We start from the raw sequence: 17,202 nt of genomic DNA, 5'->3' as shown, positions 1-17,202 counted from the left end.
GTGATAGTTGATCTGATAATCGAAAGGCTACTGTGACTAACAGGCGGGTAGTGTGTGCAGCGTGGATCTGCTAGACAAAGGGTGATTCACGTGCTAGGTGGGACAGAGCGGGGTGGCTTGAGATTTCGTCAGGCTACTCAGAACAGCGCACAATTTAAAACTTATAAAGTGTTTATTTCTGGAATTTTCCATGTAATATTTTCCAACTGTGGGTAACTGAAACTGCAGATAATGGGGGACTACTCTGCCAAACTGACTTTAATTGAAGAAGTTTGAGTTTTTCTGGCAGCCAGTTTTAGAACAATAAAACCATGTTTAAAAATGTGAAGATGGCCACATTGGAAATAGATTTGGAAGACAAATGTGGCTGATTGCAGACACCAACATAATCCAGCTTTTCTGCATTTGAACTCAGACACGTTTGACTATTTTTTGTTTGATGAATACTCATGTGCACTTTTAACTGTCTCCAATACCAACACCCTAATCCAAGCCAACTATAGCCTGAACGGTAGCTTTTAACTGATCCCTGGGTTGTATTAATTTTTTAGATTTTGTTTTTCTATTACTGCGTCTATAAAGAGACACCAATGTATATTCAGTCTTTAAGTTCCAAACACTATTTATAAATTAGACATGACTCGGTTTTTATGTTTATTCATTCAGCAGGTTTTGAGTGCCTGTGTGAACCAGGCACTGTTGTAGGCCTGGAAACTGCTGTGATGAGACAGCTAAGAGCCCTGCCCTGGCAGCTGACATTCTAGATATTTATTTTAGACAGTAAGCAGACAGATAGGTTAATTACCCATAGCACTTTTTCTATGAAGGAAATAAATAGGGTAGTGAGAAAGAGATTTTAGATTATGCCATCTAAGCCACTTAAGGTGTTCCTTGTAAATTGTAGTTGTGTTAGCAGGCTTAGACTGTTATCTTAATTATCAATGCTCTATTAGGACATCTCCTAATGAAACCTGTCAGTGGTGAATTTAGGGAGCCTTTTTTGACTTGCCTGAAAATATGTAGATAGAAAATGAAGCGAAGTTTGTATTGAGGATATAGTCTCCTGAGTGTTATAGTTGGGATTTTTTTCCAAAGTGTACATGGGATACTATGTCTAGGCAAGGTCAGATTAATATTAATTGATTATTCTCATGTGTGTACACATAGGCAGATTCGCGTCTGGTCTCCAAATAGCTTCTCATAAAACTGTAAAATGCAGGAAGAGCAAATACATGTACCTTGTTATTTTCAAGAATATGAGTTTTCTGTGGAGGTTCTCCTTTGAAAGAACTACTGGCTTTTTGTTATATTGCTCAAAATATATAATATTGGCTCAATTTGCGTATTTAATTAGACTCATCACTTGAAAATTATTTTCTCACTTCCAAAAGCCATGGTGGTGGTGGATAGTACCCTGGTGTGATGAAGTGAGAACTTGGATCAGACACCTCTGGGTCTTGGCAAACTACTGACCATTGTTTCTAATTGCATCTGAAAAACCCAGTCTCTCATGGAAGAGCTGGGAGAGAATCAGTTGATTTTGAATAGATTCTCTAGCTCTGTATACTTAATATATTAGAATGTGGATTTTCTGTCTTTTTAAATCTTAAACTTTGTTGATTTATTGAAGTAATACGTTAAAATGTTGGTTTGTATTACAAAATACCAAGTATGGTCTCCTGACTAAAAGGCTCCTGCCTCCCACTTCTTTCTGTGTCTTCTCTTCCTCCTTGGTGACTTGTGAACAACTGTTTGAAATGTAGGAGAAACTATCAAATCTTTGGGAAGGATAGGGTAGTTTTTACATTCTTGTCCTGGACGTTCATTCTTACGTTGCACGTACAGAAAGATACCATGCCCGGCGCTCGTTATTATTCTAGGTGATCTTCAGTAGATACTTGTGAAGTGCCAGCTTCACAAGTGGCTGTGCCAGCCTGAGCTGGGTCCACAAGGCTGGCCTGTTACTAGTGAGCTGGGTCTGGTATTGTGAGAGCAGCAAACTAAGCTGGGATTCATTCTTCTAGATTACAAATTCCAGGAGAGAAGGAAAACCCTGTCCTTCGTATATTAAATTTGTAGTTTGTTTAGTATATATTGTGATAATAAGACAAATTATTTTCAAGTAAATATGTGAATTTTAACTTTTTTAATGTCAAAATGTTTCAAATATAAAAAAATAGTACCAGATATAAAATAACACACACTTTCTATCACTGAGATTAACAGTGAATATATGTTTCTGAGGGACTCCAGGAATCTGAGAGTGGACGGAAGAAGCTCATTTCATTCTTTCCTTAAAGTATTTCTTGAACAATAGCTTTTTAAAATTGTAGTAAAAATACATAACACAAAAGTTTATGGTTTTAACCATTTTTAAGCGTACGATTCGGTGGCATTAAGTACATTCCACATTGTTTTGCAACCATCACCGCCTCCATCTCCAGAATGTTTTTATCTTCACAAACTGAAGCTCTATCCATTAAACAACTCCCTGTGAACAGTACTGCTTAAAGAAAGACGTTTGTTGGGTGATGTAGGCCTGATGCAAACGTAAGTGGAAGAATTTGAAAAATTTGTTGGTGGGGTTCACTGTTTGTAGACCATCTGCAAGTTCTGCAGGTTTAAGGATGGGGGAAATTGAAACTTGGTCAGCAGAAGCTTCAGAACTACCCGGCCCTTTGGAGCGGCGTGGTTGTAGGTCTTCCCTGGGCCCTTGGGGGTTTAATACTTTGAGCACAGACGTGGGCGCAGGAATTGTAGTTTATTAGACTCCTTTTAGTTCAGGATACCCCTTCTGGAAAGAAGAATTACTTAAGGATCTTTTCTTAGATTCTCCATTCCCTTTTCAATTTCATTGGCCCCAAATCAATCATTATTTTTATTAGGTCGAAAGTGTGGTTTTGAATAACTTGTATAGTTTTGTCTTTTTACATAAAATTGTGTATACAAAATTGTATGTAGATGCGAAGAGAAATATCTGAAAGAAGAGTCACTGAAAATGTTAAAAGTGATTATTTCTTGATGGTGGATTTAAAGTGATTCTTATTTCTTGTGCGCTCTTTTGTCTGTTATTGAAGTCTTACAATGGGCATGTGTTATATATTTCTGGAAAATACTTCCCCATTTGGGGCCATCAATTTGTTATCTGTGACGTACAAGATCGGGCTAGATTAGGGGTTTTCACGTTGAGTTCAGGGGGTGTCTGGAGCCCTCTGAGAGTGAGCTGAGCGCCAGGCTTTTCTGGTTCCTGCCCCTCGTCTGATGCTGATGGCATCTGAATGAAGGTTCCACAGCTGAAAAAGGGCCAAACACTGTGTCCACAGTATCTAACATTATTTTCAGCCCTGAAATTCTGAGTCTTTTGTTTCTGCCCTCTGCAGAGCTTAGGAAAGCATCTGTGCATGGGTGATTTTCAAAATATTTAATAAAGGCTAGTGCTGCCAGTCAGAAATGCTGGCTGCAGGAGGCACCCTGAGACCTGAGGGCCAGGAGTTAACGCTCTGTGTAGCACTGCACTGTGAATGATGGTGGGATACTGGGATGGGGTTGCTTAGGACGGCAGGTATTTATCATAATCAGTTCAACCACATGTCAGCCCTGCAAATGTAACATGTAAGGAACAACCGAGTATAATTAAGTGGGTTAGTGATAGTCAACTAATGAAAGCAAAAAAGAACGACTTCTGTACTGAGAATATTCCCAGATATTATCCTTCCTTTTCCCCCTCCATCCCCCACCATTCCTAATCAGAAGTAAAGCAACAATCTTTTCCCCCAAAGATTAACATCCCTAATCACGCTTTTCTCCCAGCCCTGTTTCCTTTGTGTTTCAGGTTGTCATGTTGGCAATGTACAACTTGTCTCTGGAAGGAAGTGGACGTCAAGGTTATTTCAGGTGGAAAGAAGATATCTGTGCATTTATTGAGAAACATTGGACTTTCTTACTAGGGAATAGGTAATGTGGTTTTAAAAAATCTTATGCTTGAATGAAGATTTATAGAAGGAGATATATAAGATTTGAGACAGCCTAATTCAGCCTCTTAGAAAGTTAGAATATTTACTTGTGGCAATTACAGAGAATTTTTTTTTTTTTTTAGATTTTGTTTTATTTTATTTTTTTTCCTTTTTCTCCCCAAAGCCCCCCGGTACATAGTTGTATATTCTTCGTTGTGGATCCTTCTAGTTGTGGCATGTGGGACGCTGCCTCAGCGTGGCTTGATGAGCAGTGCCATATCCGCGCCCAGGATTCGAACCAACAAAACACTGGGCCGCCTGCAGCAGAGCGCGCAAACTGAACCTCTCGGCCACGGGGCCAGCCCCTTACAGAGAATTTTTTAATCCGGAAAATATTATTACTTTTTTAGGTTAAAAAATTTTATGAAAAATCAAAGTGGAGGTGTATACTGTGAAATGTGTAGGTTTCCAGACTTCTCTCATCCTACTTCCAGAGGTTTCTAATGAAGAGATTGCAAAGAGTTAAGACTCTTCTTTTCTTTATGATGTTAAAAAATAGAGTTTGATGAAATGAGGCTGTTTAATAGTTGGATGAGTGATGAATTTGAGGATATAGGATTATTACGTCCTTTTAAAATCAGTGCCTTTTAGGAGGTCAGAAGAAGAAAAATAATGGCACTTATTGACTGCACCCATTTGTCTTATGTTATTAGTGTTTGTTTTTATTAACTCTGGAAGGTACAAACTTTTATACTTTTTGGTATTATTCATAGTGCTTCACAAAGTCTGGGCACGTTAATACTCATGTGATTTATTCATTTGTTACTCTTTTCTTTTTAAATTTTTATTCTATTGTGGTAACATTGGTTTATAACATTATATGAACTTCAGGTGTACATCATATTTCAGTTTCTGTGTAGATTACATCATATTCACCACCCAAAGACTAATCAGAATCCATCACCACACACACGTGCCCATCACCCCTTTGCCCTTCTCCCTCCCCCTTGCCCTCTGGTAAGCACCAGTCCAATCTCTGTCTCTGTGTGTTTGTTGTTTTTATCTTCTATTTATGAGTGAGATCCACTCTCTTCCTAGTAGTGCTCTGATTTTGCCGCTGATTGCCCCTCCTTGCTGACGGCTTTAGTTCCTCAGACTTAGGGATGCCAGTGCACAGGCATCAAGACCATGGGTTGTAACTAAAGGTGCTGTTAGGGATTAGTGAGTTTGCAGTTGCCTTGGGCAAATGGTTGGAGATTCTGGTTGTTAGTTGCCGTCTGAAGTCCTGTATGAGATTCGTAATTCTTGCATAGTTGGGTCAGCGTAGACTTGATAAAGGCTCTGATCCCATCAGGTCAGAGCAGGGTGTTTGTACTTGTCCTCACTCTGAACTCACAGCAGCCTGTTTCCTTGGGTGCTGAGAAGTCATGGCTCCGCTAATGTTGCTGAGAAATCAGGGAGGTTCAGTCAAAAGGAGGAGCGAACTTCTAGAGGCTTGCTGTGAGGAAAAAATAGAATAGCTTCAGTACATTTTTACAAAAGGAGTTATTTCTGTTCTTGAGTTATTTAATGGTACTAAGAAAAGAATTGATAGTATAACTTGTTCTTTTTCTTAAAGAAAGGAGATCTGTTGTGTTAGTTTAATGATTTAGCACTATTTATGGAACTTAATATACCCCATTTATAAGGGACAAGAAAGGGAGAAAACTGATAAAATTAGATCTTGGAATGTTTTCATGATCTCTCAGTGCTGTTCTGTTTAGTGGATTGTCTTCTGGATGAAATTGGATTTAAATTGCCTGTTTTTAAGGATATTGCCATATTTTAACAAAAGTTCAGTTTCTTTTATTCATTTGTAGAGCGTGTTCTGAGAGGAATCAGCTAAAGCTTTTTTATTTTTAATACTTCTACTGAAAGGCATTAATTACTCTCCAGCTTTTCTTCAGTTTAAGTATTAAACTAGTGGTTTTTGGCCATATTAGTATATCATTTGAATTATCATTTACTTATTTAAACTCGTCACTTTTTTAAAGAATCCATTTATTTTAAAAAGAAACTTCACACCACCATCGTAAGCAGAAAACCCATATTATTTGCCATAAATAGAATGAAACTATAAAAATAAGTGCACTGAAAATAAATGCTGTTAAATCGTAGCTGGATCCCATGGCCTGTAAAGGCAATCTGAGGCCCTCTTTCTTTTTTTTTTTTTAATTAAGATTAACCTTGTGAAATTACAGTTGTACGTTATTATTGGTCATGTTGTAGGTGCACCACTTCACCCTTAGTGCACTCCCCCCACTCCCCCTTTCCCCTGGTAACCACCAATCAGTTCTCTTTGTCTATATGTTAACTACCACCTATGAGTGGAGTCATACACAGTTCGTCTTTCTCTGTTTGGCTTATTTCACTCAACATAATACCCTCAAGGTCTATCCATGTTGTTGTGAATGGGACGACTTTGTCCTTCTTTATGGCTGAGTAGTATTCCATTGTATATATATACCATATCTTCTTTATCCAATCATCAGTTGCTGGGCACTTAGGTTGGTTCCATGTCTTGGCTATTGTGAATAATGCTGCGATGAACATAGAGGAGCATGGGACTTTTGGAATTGCTGATTTCAGGTTCTTAGGATAGATACCCAGTAGTGGGATGGCTGGGTCATAAGGTATTTCTATTTTTAACTTTTGGAGGAATCTCCATACTGTTTTCCATAGTGGCTGCACCAGTTTGCATTCCCACCAACAGTGTATGAGGGTTCCTTTTTCTCCACGGCCTCTCCAACATTTGTCACTCTTGGTTTTGGATATTTTTGCCATTCTAACAGGTGTAAGGTGATATCTTAGTGTAGTTTTGATTTGCATTTCCCTGATGATTAGTGATGATGAGCATCTTTTCATGTGTCTATTGGTGAGGCCCTCTTTCTTGATCAGAAAGGGAGACAACAAGGTGGTAGTGAGAACTTAAAGCAACTAACTCTCTCCTTTATCTAACCAGAAGGAGTGAAAGAGAATGAAAAATTATTCTGTGATTCCTTGTCACTCAGTTTCCTGCCTCACTGCTATCCTTCACTTTGGGAAATCTGCTTTAAACATCAGTGGCTGGAAAAGTCACCCGAAACCGCTCACCCAACGTGGGCACCACGTGCTCAGACATCTCTGTATGAACATACACAGAATCACTACCCTCCAGAGAAGTGGCCCGCCAAGAGCATGTAAACTATTTTCATAGCTACTGAAGATTTTAATTCTGCCATCCATAGAGCATACTTTAAATTCTTAACAATGTTAACCATTTCTCATTTGCCATAGAATCTAAGAGAATAGTGTACTGTGTAATGAAGTTCTAAATTTGAATACAGTTTCTTTCAGACGTTTACAGGCTTTTCTTTCATGCCTTCAATGTTTTATTAAAGTTTAAATGTGTAAAGGTTTATTTTGGGTGAATCTAAGTAACTTTATATACCTATTTTAGAAATAAGTTAAAAGGTTCTACAAAAGCTTAATTGCTACAGTTTTCCATTGTATATATGATCATTTAATCTGCTCTTGCGATCCTGGCCTTAAGTTCTTCCAGAAGGTATAACTTTGATTAGTGAAGGGTAGTTTTAATACTTTTTTCTGTTACCGTATTTCATTGATTTTAAGGTACGCACTTTTTCGAATTTTGACATCTCTGACAGCTAGACACATCTTACAAGTGATGGTGTGTCATAATTTAACTGATAGCTAGTTTTCCTCCTTACTTGTTCGTAAAATCATGTATCTTAAAGTCAATGGATCTTATATTTGAAATGTGATAAATAATTCATAATATTTAAAATTCAAAAAAATTATATGATGACGATTCTAGGAAGATGGCAGAGTAGGAAGCACCAGAAATCTGACTCCCCACCTAGACAACAGTTGCACTCACAGAATCTGTCTGATGTAACTGTTTTGGAACTCTGGAGTCTATTGAAGGCTTGCAACTTCCAGAGGACCATAAATTGCAGTTAATTTCAGTCAATTTCAACTCATAGTACAGTAGTACCACCCATCCAACAGCCTTCAGCCCTGTGGCAGGCAGCAGTGCACATGTTCTTGGAGCAACTTGCATATAGCTTGTGGGATCCAGGGTCAACACAAAGGGCCCTATCCTCCAAATATTGCGATCTGTGCCCTAATCACTGGTTGCTGCTTCCCATCACAGAAGTGCAGACGAAAAGGTGGGCAGCACCGTTGTTGCACCTCCCCTACATTTTTGCAAGCCCCTCCCCCTCTGGCTAAAATGACTTTAAGGGATTTTAAAGGGCCAGCACTTTCCTCTCCACCTTCATTTTTCTCTTTGTTGCCTTTTTGGAGGCAGACATTGAAGAGTAGGACGTTCAAAAGCAACCACATTTACAGGCGAAGTTAGAAAGTCACTGCACATGCACAAGGAAGGCAGAGGCTCGGAGATGGACCAAGAAGTCCTTAAGTTTACTCCTCAGCCTGGACTTTGGCACATAGACAGCCTACAACAATCAAAAAACCAGTCAACCCTTGGCAAGGAAGAGAATCTGATTTCCAGAGTTACTATATTATTAAAGTTAAATGTCTAATTTTCAACAACAACAAAAAACACAAGGAATACAAAAACAGGAAAGTATGGCCCATTCAAAGGAAAAAAAATAAACCAACAGAAACTGTCCCTGAAAAAGACCCAATGGTAGATCTACTCACAAAGACTTTAAAACAGTGGTCTTAAAGATGCCTGCAGATCTGAAGGAAGATGTGGAGAAAGTGAAGAAGATGATCCATGAATGAAATAGAAATATCGATAAAGAGAGAGAAAACCTAAAAAGAAATCAAAAAGAAATTCTGGATTTGAGAAGTACAGTAATTGAAATGAAAGATTCACTAAAGGGATTCAAAGGCAGATTTGAGCGGGCGGAAGAAAGATTTAGCAAACTTGAGGACAGGGCAATAGGAATCACTGAGTCTGAGGAACAAAAAGAAGAAAGATGTGAAGAGAAGTGAACAGAGGCCAAGGGACCTGTGGGCACCGTGAGGTGGTAGACCAACACACGTGGTGTGAGAATGCAAGTGGAATGGTTTCTGCCTTGGTCATATTCTTGGGGCAACAGGAGGGAGGCTTGGAAATGTTAGAAAAAGGTGAGAATGTGGAAGAGGTGCTCTGGGACCCAAACCATGGGTGTGGAAGCTAGGGTGTCATTCTCCCCACCTCAGATAATGCTGATGCCTAATAAAGTTTTTTGGTGGGGGCGCAGCCCTGTGGCCTCGTGGTTAAGTTCAGTCCTCTCTGCTTCAGGGGCCTGGGTTTAGTTCCTGGACATGGACCTACACCACTTGTTGGTGGCCACGCTGTGGTGGCAACCCACATGCAAAATAGAGGAAGACTGGCACAGATGTTAGCTCAGAGTGAATCTTCCTCAAGGAAAGAAAAAAAAAGTTTTTTTTGTTTTTTTTTCCCCGTGTTTTTCTAGTATATCTTTGTTCTATAGAATGCTTTTTTCTTTTGCCTCCCTTGCAATATTTTCCACCTGTTAGACTGGCCTTTTTATGAGAGACCATCTTTTAAGATTTTGGGTAATTGCTTTATGTTTTCAAGGTAGAAATATAATAGTTGCCTTTAAAAGAATTTTCAATAGGAACCTGAATAGTTGACATTTTACATATCATTTAAAAGTTTTGTTATATACACCTTTGTGTAGTTATTTTGAAGTGCTTTCTTTTTTTGGCGAAAGTTGGTTATTCCTCCAAGGTTTAGCTCTGTTTTTGGAGAACATACCATGTAGTTTTATTCCTGCTGCTCTACGTAAAGACAAATAGAGCAGACTGAGGGATGCACCCGACTCCTTGGCTAAATGAACTGTTTACCAAGGCTAGTGATTCTCCTGCTTGCCTTCTTGAGAGCCGTGTTTAATTCACGTGTAAAAGCAACTCAGGTTAATTAAAATCAGCCTGTAGAACTCCATAATCGTGATGAGAAATGTTTTATGAGCTTTGTTTGAATTATTTCACTTAATCCCACAGCAACCTTGTGAGGTAAGTTCTGTTGTCCTGATTTTAAAGATAAAGAAACTGAGGCAGATGGAGGGTGGTAGAGCCGAGATTTGAAGGCAGGCAGACTCCAGAGGCTCTCCCTTGACTCATACTTTGTTCCTTCAAAGACCAGAGGTTCCATAGCATGTCACAGGCACGGAGTCATAGAGTATACATACAGCGTATTTTCTATATGACAATAGCATCAAAAAGCCAGTAACTTTTCAATTCTTGGACTCTGCAGGAAAAAGACTTCAACCTGGTGGAGCACAGTGGCAGGTTGCCTCAGCGTGGGAAGTCCTATGTACTTCCGTTCAGGTGCTCAGGAATTCGGAGAACCAGGATGGTGGAAGCTCGTTCACAACAAGCCCCCGACAATGAAGCCTGAAGGAGAGAAGTTGTCTGCCTCTGCTTTGAAAGTGAAAGGTAACCTTGTGAGAGCAGTGCAAGACCGAAGTCCAGCAAGCGTGGGCTCAGGAGGCAATCCTGCTTCCGCCAGGCCCTCCTTGTCTGCCTCATTGCTGCTCTGCTTGGCAGTTTTATTATGGCACTTTTTGTGCCATAAATAAATACTATATAAAAATGTTTTATCATTTCCTAATCAAGGTACCAGTTTTATAAATTTCCTTTGGTATCTGAAAGGTTCTCTATTTTCAATCTTTTTTTTTTTAACTTTTTATTACGGAAAATTTTAACCAAATACAAATGTGAAGAGAGTAATATAATGAATCCCCATGTACCTTTCACCTCATTTCAGCAATTGGCTGCTGGCAGTCTCATTTTATCTAGACCCTGGGTGCTTTCCCCCAACCCTCCACCCATCCTCACCCTTGTATTATTTAGAAGCAAATCCCAGGCATTAACATTTCATTCTTAACTATTTCAGTATGTATCTCTAAGAGATAAAGACTCTCTCTTTCGTAGCCCAATCATAATGCCATTTCACACTTAAAAAAATTTAACAGTAACTTCTTACTGTCACACATTGATCTGATTTTTATACCCAAAAACTTTTTAATGAGCTTTTAAATTTTTAAAAATCTATTTATGAACAAGTCAAGCAGTGTTGAGTGTATAAAGTCAGAAAGTCCCCCTGCACCCCTCCTGCCTACAGTCTCACCCTCCAGAGTAGCCACCTTTGCCTCCTCTAAATGCTTGTAGAAGTTATCCCTGCATATTTAAGCTTTTTCTTATTTAAATAAACAAATAAGTAGACTCCTTCTATAATACTCCTTCTCCGGTTTTCCCCCAACTACCAGGATACCTTGGACATCTTTCCATAAAAGCACCTTTCATTGCATTCCATGAATGGCTGTACAATAATTTCTTAAACCGTTCCCCTGTTGATGGGCGTTTTGGTTATTTCTGCCTTTTTTGGTCGTGGTTATTTTAAGTGATACTGTAATTGTACACATTTGTGTATATGTGCAAATTTTTTGTGATAAATTTCTGGAAACAGGTTGCTGTATCAAAGGGCATGTTCATTCAGAATTTTCATTGTTATTGCCAAATTACCCTCCAAAAAGTTGTAATGAAATTTACGTCCTACCAAAAAAGGCATGAAGAATGTCCATTTCCCTATTTGCTTGCTGAGCGCTATCACGCTTTAATATTTACCAGTCCAAATAGGTGAAAGATAGTATTTAATTGTTTGCATTATATTTCCTTTTATCTTGTTAAGAGATAGCTAAGTCTTATTTCAGGGCTTGCATTGAACATTTCTCTATTTTGAATATGGTAGTGGGTTCACAATAATAAATTAGCAAAATAAACTAAAGTTGAATAGTTACTTAAAAAATTTAGATATTTATTCTTTTCCGGCAGCCTCAAAACCAACTTTAGATCCCATCATTACTGTTGAGGGCCTTAGAAAACGGGCGAGCCGGAATCCTGTGGAATCTGCCATGGAGTTAAAAGAGAAAAGGTCTCGAACTCAGGAAGCGAAAGACATTAGAAGAGCCCAGAAGGAAGCAGCTGGCTTTCTTGACAGGAGCACTTCCTCTACCCCTGTGAAGTTCATAAGCCGAGGCCGCAGGCCAGACGTGATTCTAGAAAAAGGAGAAGTGATTGACTTTTCATCCTTGAGCTCCTCTGACCGCACCCCGCTGACAAGCCCATCTCCTTCTCCATCTCTGGATTTCTCTGCCCCCGGGACCCCCGCCTCCCACTCAGCCACACCTAGCTTGCTTTCAGAAGCAGATCTGATTCCAGATGTGATGCCCCCACAAGCCTTGTTTCATGGTAAGACTTAGCTTTCTTGGGTCTTTTATTTTATGTGTGGCCCATGATATAAATGTGTGTTTTCTCCTTGTGGGCCGTGTGCCCTGCATTTCGTCTTTCCTGTTTTATATTCTGCACAGATGATGATGAGATGGAAGGTGATGGAGTCATAGACCCAGGGATGGAGTATGTTCCGCCCCCTGCTGGGTCAGCCGCTTCTGGGACAGTGGTCGGTGGCAGGAAGAAAGTCCGAGCACCCGAACAGATAAAGCAGGAGGTAGAGAGTGAGGAGGAAAAACCTGACAGGATGGACATTGACAGTGAAGACACAGATTCCAACACATCTTTGCAGATGAGGGCTCGAGAAAAGAGGAAGCCCCAGCTGGAGAAGGACAGGAAACCTAAAGGGCCCAAGTACACCCCTGTGAGCATCTACGAGGAGAAGCTGCTCCTGAAGAGGCTGGAAGCTTGTCCCAGTGCTGTTGCCATGACACCAGAAGCCCGGAGACTGAAGCGGAAACTGATTGTCAGACAAGCGAAAAGGGATAGGGGATTACCACTTTTTGACTTGGATCAAGTTGTTAATGCTGCTCTTCTGTTAGTTGATGGGATTTATGGAGCCAAAGAAGGAGTTTCCCGGCTTCCAGCTGGCCAAGCCACCTACAGAACCACCTGTCAGGACTTTAGAATCCTTGACCGATACCAGGTGGGTGTTAGCACATGCTCTTAGACTCTTGGGGGCAGGAGTGGAGGTGGGGCAGGCAGCACCATCGGTGGACATTTAAAATCCTGAGTAGTTTCAGGAGAGAAAAGAAAATAGCAAGGGAAAAAAATAGAAAAAATTGCTGGGCTTTATTTTTTGAAATTGTTCAATATGAATATCTCTTACTACATTTGGATTTGTTTTGTTTTTTTCCTTTTGGGCATTTTAGACAGAACCTAGACACTTTCTTTGTATCTCTTAGTCCCTGAGGGTTGCTGTACATGGTTTTGTGTAGCTTTGATTGACACATTTGTTGAGGACCATACAGTGTACCAGACCCCATGCTGAGCAGGATCTGAAGACATGTAAACGTCCATGTAGTTAGGAGACAACATGTAGAAATAGTAGCCAAGGGATCAGTGTGCTGTCCGTGTTGCTCGAAAGGTACTCAGTGGAACGAACCCAGGTCTGTGAGTGTCCCTGGGAACTGCCAAATACACCTTCCCATGGCAGGAACGAGAGCTCTTATTTCCCTCTATCTTTGCTAGCACTTGCTGCTAGCCAGCCTTTAACTAGTTTTGCTAATCCGATGGCTGTAAAGTGAAATCTTGTTTTTTTATTTACATTTCTTTGATTATAGGTAAGGTTAAACATTTTTCATGATTCCTAGTTGTTTCTCTGTGAATTGCCTGTTTGGATTCTTTGCACATTTTTCTATCCTTCCCTTCGTTGGAAACTCGGGGGCTCTTCTCTTTATTGCCAGAGTTCTGATATTGTTCAGTGATGTACCATGTATAGGGCTTTTTCCTTCATTGTGCTGGGCATTTGGTATGTGTGCCCGTTCAATTTGAAACTCTCATTCTTGAGTTCTGGAATGGCTTCCTAATTTCCTGTCCTGTATTTTCTCTGTTTTGTCTTTTTGGAGCGCCCCTATTATTTGGATTTTGCACCCTCTAGCCCAGGGGCTGGCAGACTTTTTCTCTAAAAGGGTCAGACAGTAAATAGTTTCAGCCTTGCAGGCCTCACAGGCTCAGTTGCAACTTCTCAACTTTGGGGTTCCAGTGTGAAAGCAAGCATAGATAAGACATAATGAATGGGCGTGGGCGTGGCTGTGTTCCAGTAACATTTTATTTACTAAAATAGGCTGGATTTGGCCTGTGGGCTGTAGCTTGTCGATGACCCTTTCTCTAGATGGATGCCCTTAATTTTCTTTTTTTCTCCTATTTCCCATCTTTCCTGAGAAATAGTAACCTGCCTGCCTGCATCCCAGGAGCCAGGTAGGGAGGGCCAGGAGCTGACCAGTCAGCTAGTAAGCTTCCACTGAGTCTCCCTGTTTTCAGGACAAGACTCCCATCCTTGGCTGTATCAGGTGCTCCTGTGTCCAGAATTTTTCTTTTGAGCCTCCAGAGAGTCTGGCCTTCTGCCCATGAGGGAAAGGTCATTTCTGGATGTGGGCAGTGGGGGTGTAGCTGGGGGCTCTACCCTCTTAAATGAAGAGACTGTCAATCCAAAGTCCTCCTGCCCATGCTCACCATTGGCAGGAGCTGATGCCTCCCGTTGCTGTGCCTTTCTGAGGCTCTGGCCTGTAAGTCGCCCAGCTCCTGGCCCGTCCTCACTGCTGCCCTAGGTTCTGGCTCCCTTTGGTCTTAGTCATTTGCCACTTGTTCATATGCGTTTGCTGCAGTCATCTCTTCACCTGGTCTTTGTTCTCATGGGTTTGTCTTTTTAATACTCAATTTTTAAATTATGAAATGTGTCATACTCATGCAAGAATGCATAGATCATATGGGTATAGTTTAAAGGTTAATAAGAAATACCTATGAATATAGCTCCTGGGAGAAGAAACAGCATTACGGACACCTTAGAAGTCCTTCTGTGCACTGCCTGTTCCCCGCCGAGGGAGCCACTCTCTGACTTTTAGTATTAATCATTCCTCTGCTTTTTTTAAATCTCTTTATCCCAAAACAGTATACTTTTAGTTAAAAAGAAAACTAAACTAAACAGAAAGCACAAATGGAGCTGTGTAAGGAAATTGCTACTGTTAGATGAGGGCTTCCAGGAGAAAATAAGCTGAACGGTTTTTGTAGGTCGTTGTTGAAGATTGAATTGTGCCCCCCAAAAGGATCTATTGAAGTCCTAACCCCTGGTACCTGTGAATATGACCGTATTTGGAAATAGGGCCTTTGCCGATGTAATTAGTTAAGATGAGGTCATACTGAAGTAGGGGTAGGCCCTTAATCTGCCATGACTGATGTCCTCATAAGAAAAGGAGAAGAGACACAGAGAGACACGGAGGAGAGAAGCCATGGGATGACTGATGCAGAAATTAGAGTGATGTGTCTGCAAGCTAAGAGACACCAAGGATTGGTGGCAACACCAGGAGCCAAGAGAAAGGCATGAACAGGTTCTCTTCTAGAGCCTTCGGAGGGAGCACAGCCCTGCTGATACCTTGATTTCGGATTCTGGCCTCCAGAACTGAGAGAGAATAAATTTCTGTTGTTTTAAGCTGCCCGGTTTATGGAATGTGTATATAGCAGCCTCAGGAAACTCACACAGTCATGTTCTGGCTTCCATGAGCCCCTCCTGGAGAAGTCAGTGGTCAAGGTCATTAGGGAGTCCTGGGAAACATGAGGCTCACTACTGTGTGAGCATCAGGCAGGGCTGCAGGGTATACCAGGGAATGTGCGAGAAATCTGATCAGGGGTGGGGTCCTCTGTATTTCCTGCCTCAGGGCTGACATGCTTCTTTCCAGCCTGTAGGAGGTCAGAGCAGTTATTGTCGGGGGTGTTCTCAGCTGATCCGGGGGCAGGTGTGGTGGGAGTAAAGGAGTCTCAGTGTGTGTTGAAGCCAAGCTGAGCACAGGTGAGATGCTGGGCATGACCACTTAGGTGTAAAAGATGGTCCAGTGCGGCAGCCAGAGTATGTCTGCCCTTTGAGTCACACCTGTCACTCTGTACTGGCCACGCTTTGCAGTTCTGGGATCACTCAGCAGTGGTCCTGGAATCTCTCCTCACCTGAGCTCCATCTTCCCCTCTTCTGTATTGAGTCTTCTGTTTCTTGTGCCCCATCTTTACCTTTTTGTAGGTTTACTCCAGTTTTTTAGTGAAGCACATCCTTACTGCCTTACTGAGGAAAGCTGCCTGAGAAGTAGAATTTGAGACCTTATGTGTCTGAAAAAACCTTGAATTGAAGCCAGAATCCCAAGCCAGCACTCGGTAAAGCTGAGAGCCAACTTAAAAGCAATACTGGAAGGAAGTAGACAGTGGAGCATGCTTTCAAATTCTGTGGGAAAGTGAGATTGGACCTTGAGTTCTATACACAGCCCATTATCTAGGTGAGTCCTCTTTTGAGGACCCCAAATGTCCCTTCCTTTAGGTCTTTCCTCTTGGGCTAGTTAGAGTTCCCATAGAAGAGTCTTCGGGTCTCAGAACCCTGGTTGCCTGGGAGGGGAAGGGGGATCTTAGCATTCAGTTTTTCTAGTACTCACACCCCAGTGCTCTGTGGGCTGCCCCGTCCAGAGCCCCTGTTACGCCTGTAGAGATGGGACCTCCAGCCTTCTGTGGGGAGGGCAGCCACCCGGCAGCAGGGACGGAGGTCAGATTTGGGGGTCTTACTGCTCTGCACACAGCTTTTACCTGGTCCGTATTTACTGCCCGGTTTGTTCCTGGTTCCCGAGGAATCTGGTGCTGCCACCTGGGTTTTAGGAGGATTCTGCAGTACAGATTGGGCTGGTTCTCACCTTCCCCAAAGCCAGCTTGGAATTTTGGCTTTAAATCAGTTGCTATTTGTCCATCTGCTTCCCAGTTACTGTTGTTTCTTCTCCTGATCTTTCTGTTCTTGTATGCTTGTCCCCCCCGCCCCATTAAGTCTTTCTGTAGTTCTAGTGGGGATTGGGAGGGAGTAAAATTTGATGTTTTTGTTTAATCCCACATTTTAACGTGGAATTTTAGTTTCATTTTAATGCAGAGTTACACAGAGGAGCAACTGTAAATGTGTTTGTTCAATCCATACTCTTTCTTGTTTTCTGATAGGGAATTTCCCTATAATATGACTTTTGAAATGAATGTGATTTTATTGTCAGTCAGTACTTAGCGTTTTGTTATTTCTCTCATATTTCCTCTTTAACTCGAGTTATCTACTGCTAAATAACTCTTAGTTTCAGACATATGGGAATTTTAAGATCTTTTAGGAGTTGATTTAATTTCTACAAGTTATGTGGTGGTCAGAGAAAATGGTCTATATGATGTTGGTTCTTTGCTATAAAGAAAGTTATATATTCTATTTTTATTCTTTTTA

The 17,202-nt window shown here is 41.0% G+C and overlaps 1 protein-coding gene across 2 annotated transcripts in view; it reads left to right on the top strand.

Moving 5' to 3' along the window:
* Positions 1–17,202, top strand: part of KAT14 (lysine acetyltransferase 14) — a 32,520-nt gene that overhangs the window by 3,352 nt on the left and 11,966 nt on the right. The window contains exons 3-6 of one of the 2 annotated variants that reach the window (XM_001493916.7): positions 3,833–3,954; positions 10,228–10,409; positions 11,808–12,224; positions 12,344–12,909. In XM_001493916.7, the coding sequence (XP_001493966.2) occupies positions 3,833–3,954; positions 10,228–10,409; positions 11,808–12,224; positions 12,344–12,909 (1,287 nt within the window). Of the gene's footprint in view, positions 1–3,810; positions 3,955–10,227; positions 10,410–11,807; positions 12,225–12,343; positions 12,910–17,202 lie in introns of both variants that reach the window. The other variant, XM_070247564.1, reaches the window with a different exon arrangement.

Source organism: Equus caballus, chromosome 22 (assembly GCF_041296265.1).
Source record: "Equus caballus isolate H_3958 breed thoroughbred chromosome 22, TB-T2T, whole genome shotgun sequence".
In the NCBI taxonomy this organism is placed as follows: Eukaryota; Metazoa; Chordata; class Mammalia; order Perissodactyla; family Equidae; genus Equus; species Equus caballus.
Note: the sequence above shows the minus strand (reverse complement) of the source record. Positions and strands in the feature narration are given on the sequence as shown.